The 11,895-nt window shown below is 47.8% G+C and overlaps 1 protein-coding gene across 1 annotated transcript; it reads left to right on the top strand.

The window, feature by feature from the left end:
* Nucleotides 1-842: 842 nt before the first annotated feature.
* Nucleotides 843-10,550, top strand: LOC146341739 (vomeronasal type-2 receptor 26-like). Its single transcript, XM_084807640.1, has 3 exons — nt 843-881; nt 5,650-5,776; nt 9,649-10,550. The coding sequence occupies exon 3, from the start codon at nt 9,651-9,653 to the stop codon at nt 10,548-10,550; it is 900 nt and encodes a 299-aa protein (XP_084663766.1). The 5' UTR covers nt 843-881; nt 5,650-5,776; nt 9,649-9,650.
* The last annotated feature ends 1,345 nt before the right edge of the window (nt 10,551-11,895 follow it).

The following is an 11,895-nucleotide window of genomic DNA, read 5'->3' as shown; positions in this document are numbered from 1 at the left end:
TGCTTTATATTCCATGTATGTATCAAGATCCAAACACAAATTATGGGACTCTGGAAGAAAGCTAGTGCCCTGGAATGAGGTGGCATGGCAGGTATTTCCAATCAAAGCCACATCTTTCTTTTCTTTGTTTGGATAGGGAGGTGGCTGTGTGGGGGGTAAGCTGGTACCAGTGCCTGCGGCATTATGTCCTCTTTACATTAAAAGCCTCAGAGGTTACACATGAAGCTCTTCCCAGCCTCTCCATGGAGCATTTCTTAAAGTCATGCATAGGAGTCATTAGGTTTAAAGTTAAGGTTAATAGATATCACTTTGCTCAGTGTCTCCATCTCCTTTTCCTTTTCTATAGAATCCTGGTCAGTAAGTTATTTTTTCCCAGAGCGGAACATTAAGACAAAATGGAGTGAGGGGCATACCATAATTCCCAATTACCCAAAATGATCTGCCACAAATTTCTATTTCTACCTGGTTAGGAAATGGGGCAGACAACTCTTCCCAAGGGACAGGTTTTGCATCCATCTAGCCACATTAAAGCAGTGCGGAAGCAAGACCCAGACTGATGTAAGATAATCTCAACCTTCCTAGTATAGGTACTTGTCAGCATGATCATGAAAATACTTTGTTGTCCATTTGTGTGTTTTTGTCTTTGAATTTAGCTCCATCCGTTTCTGAGGGGCATCTCATTCAACAACAGTGCAGGGGAGGCAGTAGAGTTTGATGAAAATGGAGAAGCAGTCACAGGATTCGATGTTACAAACTGGGTAATTTTCCCAAATCAATCCTTTCTGAGAGTTAAAGTGGGAATGTTCAATCCAGTAGCTCCTCCTGGAAAAAAGTTAACAGTCCATGATAAAAGCATTGTGTGGCCTAGGACGTTCAAGCAGGTGAGACAGCAAGGATCTTGCCAGATGTAGCACAACTTGACTGTTTCAAAATACTTTACACCACCTTTCGTGTCCAACATATCCAGGCCGTGTACAATAAGAGAAACACGATATCAATTAAAGAGTTGTGGGAGTGCCTTTTTATTGAAGGTGAGTCACACACACACACAAGTTCCACCAGTATTAGCCTCAAAATTCTACTGATTATAAAAAAGTGATACATAGTATCCACTTTCTACCTGATGAGGTCTACAATTGTAGAGACTTGTGATAAAAAATTTCCAAAGGTACAAGGAGTTAAAATCTGCTGAAAAGTGACACATTTACAGTTTTCCCCTATTTCATCATGGCATTTCATATATAACTTCTAAATTTTGCTAAAATCAACTGATGTATTTATTCAGGATTGCTGAGGCTAGGGATATTGCGGGAACCCAACTGGGTCTGAGGGTCCACGCCCCCCCATGACCCCCAGACTGCACCCACCGAGATGCAGTCCTCACTTGCCCCCTGCGTGCACCCTGCCAAACTCACTGTGAGCGCATTGGGTGAGCACCCACCATTTTCCCGCCTTTGGTTTCTGCATAAAAAAGGAAGTTTAAAAAATGTGCATATTTAAATATATGCAGTTTGGGGCCAGAAAACTTACTACGTGCAATATTAGAGGTATAATGCCACTAATATTGCACATATTAAGCTTTCCTGCCCCCAAACTGTGCATATTTAAACAGGATCACGGTGAGTCCTGGCAGCCTGCTGAGCTTGTGGGCAGCCCAAGCACGGGTCCGGGGGGAAGCAAGCAGGGGCGGTTCTTCAGCGGGCACCCAGAGAACCCAAGCTGGGGTGGGTTCTCACATCCCTAGCTGAGGCGTGCCTTTCTTTGGTTTGGCGAGGTTCTGACCAGTGCTTAACAACTATTAAGGATTTTTTGTCCCATTACAAACTACAGTCAGGGCCAGAAATGTTGGAACAAGGATAATTGTTTTGGCAGTTGGCCTCTGTACACCACCACATTGAGGTAGAAAGGAAACACACCCAGATGGGAGCGAAATCACGACTTCCAGCTGTAATTTAAGGGGCTTGACAAAAGTGGGGCACTAACCATTCAGGAAGTACAGCCAGTGGCATACCCCCCCCCATTGTTGGTGGCTCATAAGTAGTGGAACAAACCAACATTGTTTCAAACTTAAGGATCGCCTTTAATACCTGGATGAAAACCCCTTGCAGTCAGTGACCGACTGAAGTCTGGAACCCATTTTGTTGTTTATTCGGTCAGTCGCTTCCGACTCTTTGTGACTTCATGGACCAGCCCACGCCAGAGCTTGCTGTCGGCCGTCACCACCCCCAGCTCCCCCAAGGTCGAGTCCGTCACCTCCAGAATATCATCCATCCATCTTGCCCTTGGTCAGCCCCTCTTCCTTTTGCCTTCCACTTTCCCTAGCATCAGCATCTTCTCCAATGACCAAATGCTGAGTTTTCTCCCTCAAGATGCTTTGCCAGGCCTTTACTGCAGCTGCCATCAGCTGCTGCTTGTTTGTGGGTCTTTCTGCCTTCAGTCTTGTCTTCAGTAAGGGAAAAGCATGCTCTGTTGGGTTGAGATCAGGTGACTGACTTGGCCATTGAAGAACATCCCACCTCTTTGCCTTGAGAAACCCTTGGGTAGCTTTTGCTGTATGTTTTGGGTCATTATCCATCTGCAATATGAAGCGGCATCCTATCAGTTTGGCAGCTTTCAGCTGAATCTGAGCAGAAAGTATAGCCCTATACACTTCAGAATTCATCCTGCTGCTTTTATCAGCAGTCAGGTCATCAATAAACACCAGTGACATGGTTCCATTGGCAGCCATACATGCCCAGGCCATAACACTGCCCCCACCATATTTGACAGATGATGTGGTATGCTTTGGATCATGAGCTGTTCCTTTCCTTCTCCATACTTTTCTCTTCCCATCATTCTGGCACAAGTTAATCTTGGTTTCATCAGTCCAAAGAATCTTATTCCAGAACTAGGCAGGCTTTTTTAGGTGTTTGCTGGCAAAGGCTAATCTGGCCTGTCTGTTCTTGAGCATTACCAGTGGTTTGCACCTTGTTGTGAAGCCTCTGTATTTACATTCATAAAGCTGTCTCTTGACTGTAGATGTTGACAATGACATGCCTACCTCCGCAAGAGTGTTCTTGACCTGGCTAGATGTTGTGAAAGGGTTCCTCTTCACCAAGAGCAGAATTCTGCGGTCATCCACTGTAGTTGTCTTCCATGGTCTTCTAGGCCTTTTGCTGTTGCTGAGCTTGCCAGTTAATTCCTTCTTTTTCAGGATGTTCCAAACTGTTGTATTGGCCACTCCCAATGATTTTGCTCTCTCTCTGATGGGTTTATTTTGTTTCTTCAGCCTAATGATGGCCACTCCTTCACTCGCATGGACACCTCTTTGGACCTCATGTTGGGAATTCCATTGAACAGCTACCAAATGCAAATGTAACACTCAGAACCACCTCCAGGCCTTTTATCTGCTTGATTGGTCATGGGGTACCCAGGAAACAGGCCACACCTGGCCATGCAGCTGCTTATCAGCCATTCGTTCCATTCCTTATGAGCCACCAATGATGGGGGTGTGCTTATGCCACTGCCTGTCCTTCCTGAATGGTTAGTTCCCCACTTTTGCCAAACACCTTGAATTACAGCTGGAAGTCCTGACTTCGCTCCCATCTGGGTGTGTTTCCTTTCAACTTCAATGTGGTGGTGTACAGAGGCCAACTGCCAAAATAGTTATCCTTTTTCCAATGGTTGTGGACCTGACTGTATGGCAGCAAATGCTTCTGAAGGTTTGTCATGCATGTGGAGTGTCATTCTGGAGCTACAATGCTGCAAGTACTTCCATGTTTTCAAAGGAGTTTGCAGAGGAAATCAAGGACATTCGGGTTCAATGCCTATGCCTTTATTAATGGGATGTGACTTCACAACATCAGGCCATACATTACTAGACAGATTAGGACACTAACGTTGGGATGCCTAGGGGACTTTAACACTTCCCCCTACCCCCCTGCTGTGGTCCCACTCTGAATCAGACAGCCCTGACTCCACTTTCCATTGCCAAACAGGAATGTGCTTGCGGAGACCTATTCTGACATTTGTGCACAATACGTGAAGGGCTAAATGGACCCACGGTGACACTGGGGACAGGGCTTACATACGTGCCCATATCCCACTCCCCACATTACCCCTACACACCATCCAGTGAATGCATGCCTAGGGCTTCAGATACAAACAGATTGCTTCTAACTGGTATAACGCCTCCAAATAATTTTCTGCCAACCCCACCAACGCAACCACCCATCTCTCTCCCTCTCTCTCTCTCTCTCTCTCTCTCTCTCTCACACACACACACACACACACTCACACACACTTTCCTTGAACATCTCGGGAACTTCAGACTTTCTTAAAGAACATTCAAATACCCCTGCTCCCCGCCTTTGAAGGTACTCTCCTATCATGTACTGCTGATATATGTGTGCTGCCAGTATATATGTGCCATTATTATGCATGTCACCTGCAAATCATAGTTTGTTTTGTGCAGGCATTGGTCTTGGTTGATTTTTTTAAAAGAACAAAAAATGGACCCCCACCCCCATTTCACATCCACCGAATAAGGTGGAAAAGCAGGGAGAGCTGTGTTGGCTCAGCCATGGCACATACATGCACCTAAAACATACATGCACTGCCACAACAAAGTGTTGTTGTTGTTGTTTTTACATATCATAAGGGGTACCACAGCAATTCCCTATAGAGGAGAGTGACACTTGATTGATGGTGGTGATACAAAAACACACAGGCACACACACACAGGGTAGAAAAACAAGCATGAGGGTGGGGGTGGTGGCCTTTATCCATAACAGTTTCATATTGATCACTGGCAAAATCCTCCACCTTAGTTTGGGCTAGGAGTGCCTGTACCTTGTCTTGGGCAAAGAGACAGATTGGGGACGCTATTGGGAAACTGGCTGCCCACACTGCTGCCCAATGGCTTCCCTGGCAAAGCTGGCTGAGGGGTCTCAGATGTGGTGTTGGAGAACCCTAGAACTATGGTCCTGGAGGAATTGAACATCCACGCTGATGCTTCCTTAACAGGATCAGCTGAGGATTTCATGCCCTCTATGACAACTATGCAGTTGTCTCGGTTTGGCATTGACCTAATGCATAGGGCAGGGCTCACGCTTCATTTGGCCTTTGTCTCGGGGCACGAGGTGGGTGGCCTGGATCTTGCTACACTGTGACATGGTGAGGTGCCACAAGCCATCAACATGGTCACTCAGGCACCTTCACGCCAGCGCGATCCCAAGCTGGCCTGATTCGGCATGCAATGAGTCAAATAATGAGTCATGCTTTTTTTTGGCAGAAGGGTTGCACAAATCCTGACTTGTGCAAAATCACAGCCAGAAATAGCACAATTTGCATAAAATCATAGCTGCAAATGGTCTAAGCTGCAATTTTGTGCAAATTGTGCTATTCATGGCCAGGATTTGGCACTAATCCACCTGTGACTTCACCCCCCGCCCCCACTAAAGTTCTTGAGTTTCAGGAACTATCATGCAGCTCGGCTTGCAAAAATGCAAGCCAAGCCGGGTCCATGATGGGGATCTGTTAGGCTCTAAAGGGGCCTAAGCATCTATCCCATTTAGAACACCTTGATACTTTACACCCGCAAGTGAAACCATAATGATCAAAACATCTTTTTCTCAGTCCTGTCCATTCTCCACTGATGTTTCTGATTAGGTGCTGCCCATTTCTGTGTGTAATGACAACTGCCATCCTGGTCACATCAGGAAAAAGAAGGAAGGGGAGCCATTTTGCTGCTATGATTGTGCCCCGTGTCCTCAAGGGAAAATTTCTAATCAGACTGGTAGGAATCATGGTTCTTCATAGATGTCAAGCATACTGCATCTCATACCATATCCAGCAAAACCAGGGTAATACAAATGTGCATGGCCTTTGGTCTGGAAGGAGTAAGAAAATGTTACTGATCCTTGAATATCTGGCTAGAGGAAGAGGTCTTGTTATACAAGAATGCAGACTTCTCTTTTACATTCAGGCCTAGGTATGCTTGGTCACACATTTTGATAGGGATGTACGAAAATTCCGCCACAGATCTCTGGGAGGCCGAATGCCAGAGTATTCGGCCCCCCGAAATCAGTGGTGGAACGGCCTGCCACCCCCCCACCACCCCTGGGACGAGACTTACCTTGGGCGGATCTTCCTGGCGGCGGCGGCTCCGGCGGCGGTTCGGCGGCGGTTTGGCAGCGGCCGGTCTTCCGAGCGGCTGCTGCCCCCGCCATTTCCAGTTTTTTTAAAAAAAACGTGATAGGCTACGCTATTTGCGTTCCCCTTATTTTCGCCGTCTTAGTCTATGTAAATGTTTACGTAGACCAAGACGTGCCAAAATAAGGAACGCAAATGGCAGCGGCCATGGCCACCGCCATTTGCGTACGCGCGTTTGTTATTTTTTTTTAAGTCAGCCATGATAGGCTACGTAAACATTTACATAGCCTATCACGGCTGACTGCAGGGACGCAAACGGCGGCGGCTATGGCCACCGTCGTTTGCGTCCCTGCTAGCCAGCGGCTGGATGTCTGGCTGCTGGCGGAGCCAGCGGCTCCACAGAATCCCTGCGGAGCACAGCCAGCCGGCCAGGATTCCGTGGGGGGGAGAGGAACGGAGCGCCCTCCCCGCCAGGGAGGATTCTGGGGGGAGGGACAGAATGCCTACCCCCCCAACCATAAACATAATCCGCGAAAGGTAAGTGCCTTTCGTACATCCCTACAGTTTGACACTAGTCTAAACATTGGATTGATGGTTTGTTTCAGTTGGAAATGTGCTTCATACGTAAAGGAAAGAAGGAAGATATATATATATATAGCCAGCTACTGACAAAGAAAGCAGTGCTGTGTCATCACATACCAGTGCAGACTCTGTGGGAGCCCAATAATTCAATGTTTCTTACATAATACAAAATAAAAAGAAACCACTCCTTATGCAAAGCTAGGAGCCAGGGGGAAGGATTATAGTGTCTGTGTAAATTTTGCTATATACACTTATAGATAGACAACAGGCAGAAAGACAAATCATCACCCTTAGCTTCCAATTTCCTGGCTTGTTTGAGTTTGACCCAAGATGAGATAACCTTAATTCTGGTGTTAACCTGGCAAGATTAATGGGGCCAGAATGACCAGACATATTCCTTAATAGTAAGAGGCAAAGTTTCCAAGCACACCTTCTGTTAAGGAATTTGAACAACAATCCCCCAGGAGGGCTTGGAGATGGTTAGAGAAGATGGCTCATCCTTATTCGCCCCCTCCAGCAAGGTGGGGGCAAGCTAGGTGTGAGTGGGAAACAGTAGAAGAACTTTGAGGAGACAAAAGATACCGAATGGGAATGAGAGCGAAGTGACCTATAAACTCTGAAGCACTGGGGGATAGTATCTCCCTCTCTGGAGATCTGATGTGGGAAAGGCCGTATTGAATTGCTATTGTATTGGAGGGTTTTCTTTCACCTCTATTCAGTAGGGATGTCAGTAAGGATGTTAGAGAATTCTGTCACGGATCCCGGGGGGCCGAATTCCAGTGAATTCATCCCCCCGGAATCTGTGGCAGAATGCAGCAACCCACCCCACCACCCCACGAAAGCCACGCGGAATGGAGCCTACCTGGTGGTGGCTCCGGCGGCGGTGGCTCCAGCCGCTGCCAGGCTGCTGCAGACGCAAATGGCATCCTGAGTAGGGGACGCCATTTGTGTCCTTATGGTAGCCCGTGATAGGGTACGTAAATATTTACGTAGACTATCACAGCTAAAGTGGGTACACAAATGGTGTCCCCTACACCATTTGCGTTTCCGTTTTCTCCATGACAGGCTATGTACATATTTACGTAAATACTTATGTAGCCTATGACAGCTAAAGTGGGAATGCAAATGGCGTAGGGGACACCATTTGCGTCCCCACTTTAGCCGTGATAGGCTACATAAATATATACGTAGCCTATTATGGGCTACCATAGGGATGCAAATGGTGTCCCCTACTCAGGACGCCATTTGCGTCCGCAGCAGCCCGGCATCGGCTGGAGGCCCCGCTGTAGGTTGGCCTGGCCAGTGGCTTCACAGCCTGGCAGCGGAGCTGGTCAGGCAGGATTCTGGGGGGGGGAATGGATCGCCTCCCCCCCATTGAGGATTTCGGGGGGAGGGACAGAGCACCTCCCCCCCACCACGGATGTCCCTGGACGAAACCTGGTAAGTGTATTGTACATCCCTAGATATAAGAGAATTCCGCCACAGATTCCAGTGAGGCTGGATTCATTAGAATCTGCTCCTCCCGGAATCCTTGGTAGAATGGCCTCCAGCCCCCCGCCACCCCGTGAAATCCCCCCACAATGGAACTTCCCTGGGGCAGATGCGGTGGCAGCTCCGGTGGCGGCAGCAGCAGCTCCAACAGTGGCGGCTGGTTTCCCGGCCGGCTGCAGCCGGGCTGCTGCGGCCGCCATTTGCATCCTTGCAAGCAGCCGTGATAGGCTACGTAAGTATTTACATAGCCTATCACAGCAAAGAGCAGGGATGCAAATGGTGGCCACTATGCCATTTGCATGGCTGCCTTTACTGTGATAGGCTACGTAAATACTTACGTGGTCTATCACGGCAGCCTGGAAGGACGCAAATGGTGGCCACTACTACAGCCGCCATTTGCGGCCTCAGCAGCCTGGCCGCGGCCAGAACTCCAGCTGCAGATGGCCCTGGATGGCGGCTCCGTGGAGCCGCTGTGGAGCAGAGCCAGCCAGGAAGGATTCCGGGGGGAGGGACAGAGCACCTCCCCTCCACCGTGGATGCCCCTGCATGGAGCCAGGTAAGGGATTCGTACATCCCTATATCAGAGGCATTTTTTTTCTTTTCTTTTCCAGACATGGATTAAGGCAGATGTATTTGGGCAATGCTCTCTGACAGGGATAGGATTAGGGATGTACGAAAGTCACTTACCTGGTCTCGCAGCTTGCTTCGCAGTGGGGGGGAGGCGCTTCGCTTCTCCCCCCGAAATTCAGGCCGGGGGGGAGGCTTCCCGCCTTGCCCGGCCAAAATTCAGGCCAGGGAGAAGCACCCCGTCTCCCCGGCCTCAAACTTCAAAAGAAAAAAAAAAAGCCCCGTGATAGGCTACGTAATGATTTACGCAGCCTATCACGGCTAGATTTTCAAAGTCAGCCGTGATAGGCTACGTAAATCGTCATGTAGCCTATCACGGGTGACTTTGAAAAAAAAAAGCGCGTACGCAAATGGCAGCGGCCCATGGGCGCTGCCATTAGCGTTCCTTAGTTTGACACGTCTAGTCTACGTAAAGATTTACGTAGACTACGGTGAAAATAAGGGCAACGCAGCGTAACATTAATCATTACGTAGCCTATCACGGTTTTTTGTTTTTGTTAATTCAGCTGTAATGGTGGCGGCGGCAGCTGGTCGAAAGACTGGCTGCCGCCCCCGCCCCCGGATGAAAGCCCACCGAAACGCCGCTGGGACCTGCCGCCGGGAGGGACATTCGGAGGAGCTAAGTCCCATCCCGGGGGGGGTGGGGGAGTGGCGGAGAATTTCACCGCCAATTTCAGGGGGCCGAATGCTCAGCCCCCCGAAGTTTCAGGGAGAAATTCTCCCCCATCCCTAGATAGGATATTTGAATAATTCAAGACTTCTCAGATTGCATCTGCTCTCTGTCTCTTATTAAAAAGTACTTCTTTTTCTTTCCAGATATGGATTCCTGTATTGAATGTTCAGTAGATCACTATCCAAACGTAGAACAGGATCAATGCATTCCCAAGGTTATAAGCTATCTCTCCTATGAGGAACCTTTGGGGATTTCATTGTCTTTGTCTGCTGTTGCTTTTGCTGTGATCACAGCTTTGGTACTTGGAAACTTTGTGAGGCACCAGGACACTCCCATAGTCAAAGCCAACAACCGGAGCCTCACCTACATCCTGCTCATCTCCCTCCTTTGCTGCTTCCTCTGCTCCTTGCTCTTCATCGGACAGCCAAAGAAGATAACTTGCCTTCTCCGGCAAACAGCTTTTGGCATCATCTTCTCAGTTGCTCTTTCTGCTCTTTTGGCAAAAACCATCACTGTGGTTCTGGCATTCATGGCTACCAAACCAGGATCCAAGATGAGGAAATGGGTAGGGAAAAGAGTGGCCAATTTGATCGTCATTTCCTGTTCCTCTATTCAAACAGGAATTTGCTTGATTTGGCTAAGTACATTTCCTCCATTCCCAGATATGGACATGCATTCACTGAATGGGGAAATTGTAGCAGAATGCAATGAAGGCTCAGTCACCATGTTCTACTCTGTTCTGGGCTACATGGGTGTTCTGGCCATTGTCTGCTTCACAGTAGCTTTTCCAGCCAGGAAGTTGCCGGACAGTTTCAATGAGGCCAAATTTATCACTTTCAGCATGTTGGTCTTTTGCAGCGTTTGGCTCTCCTTTGTTCCTGCCTATATGAGTACCAAAGGGAAATACCTGGTGGCTGTCGAGATCTTCTCTATCCTAACTTCCAGCGCTGGCTTACTGGCTTGCATCTTTTTCCCTAAATGCTACATCATGGTGTTCAGGCCCCACCTGAACATCAGGGAGCAAATAACAAGGACAAAAAACTAACAAGGAATGCCAGAAACTGTTTCCTTTTTCCAAAATGTGTGAATACCTGGTCTGAATTGCTCATGAATAACAAATCATGGTCCTACTTCACCCCTGAACAGGGCCACCTATTATATTGAAAAATGTGTGATCTGTTCTATGCAAATTGGTTGCATGTTTTTCCTTCTGAGCATATCAGAATTCCTTCCTAGCAACGATCAGCTTGAGGCCATTGCTGGTGACTACAGACCTGTTGTACCTTTGGCCTTTATACTGCACAAGGAGTCGGGTATACATACTCTGACTAAACTCGAAATCTATCTGTACTTGACAGTGATTGGAGACAAAGGCTTGGTTTGCACAAAATGGCCAACTGTGGTTCAAACAACCCATAGTCAGTCAGGGCCATTCCAGAGCAAGAGGGTGTTGTGTTTTCTATACACTCGCCACTTCTCCTTTGCATCCAGTTTCTTAAAAAATCTATGGAATGCCCCATCCCTTAGTTGTTTGATGCAGCCTCTCTACCCAGAGCTCCGGGTTGTTGTAGGGCAAACAAACCAGAGTTTACACATAATTCATTCTTGGATTAAAACCCTAGGGTGTTTGTCCCTCAACACCCCAGAGTTACAGATATGGATGTCATATCAAACAACCAGGAATGGGGCATTCCTGGGTTTTCTGTAGAACTGGATGCAAAGCAGAAGCTGTGAGCATGTGGAAGCAGCACGCCTGGTCTCTCTCATGTGGCTATGGCAACTCATGGGTTAAACAACCCATGAATTGCCACAACATATGAACCAGTTGAATGGGTGTCAGTTTTCAGTTTGTAAATTTGGGATTTTGTAAACAAAGTGGGTTGCACCTAATAAATGGGAACAATGATGCCACCATAAAAATATTCGTACTTCCACATCATTGGTTTTGGCACCCTGACAAAACCACATAAGAACCACTGAATTCATGGCAACTTCTTTGGGGAAAGCGTAATGGAGGCCGGAGGACAATCGGACAGGTGGGCTGGAGGATGGGTCACGAGGGGCAGAGCAGTCTGTGAATCACTAACAGTTGATCCCATACCTCAAAAAGGGGAAATAGATGCACTTGAACATGCAAGAAAGGGGTGGGGAAATCACACAGCCACCCAAAAGCACTTCTTCAGACCTGTTCCAGGAACAACTCCCATTCTGCAGAGAATCAAGTCACTTTACGATCATAAATGCACAGTGAAATGTGCATATGTGTTTTGGGAGGGGGAAGAAGTCACACAACTACACACAATCATCAACTCGCCATTGCTAAGGATGATATCCTCAGAGCCACACAGCGATGGCCAGATTAAGGTCATGATGGACACAAGGGCTAGCTG

This window comes from Heloderma suspectum, chromosome 6 (assembly GCF_057233095.1).
Source record: "Heloderma suspectum isolate Gila_16-S chromosome 6, 16-S_ref, whole genome shotgun sequence".
NCBI lineage: Eukaryota > Metazoa > Chordata > Lepidosauria > Squamata > Helodermatidae > Heloderma > Heloderma suspectum.
Note: the sequence above shows the minus strand (reverse complement) of the source record. Positions and strands in the feature narration are given on the sequence as shown.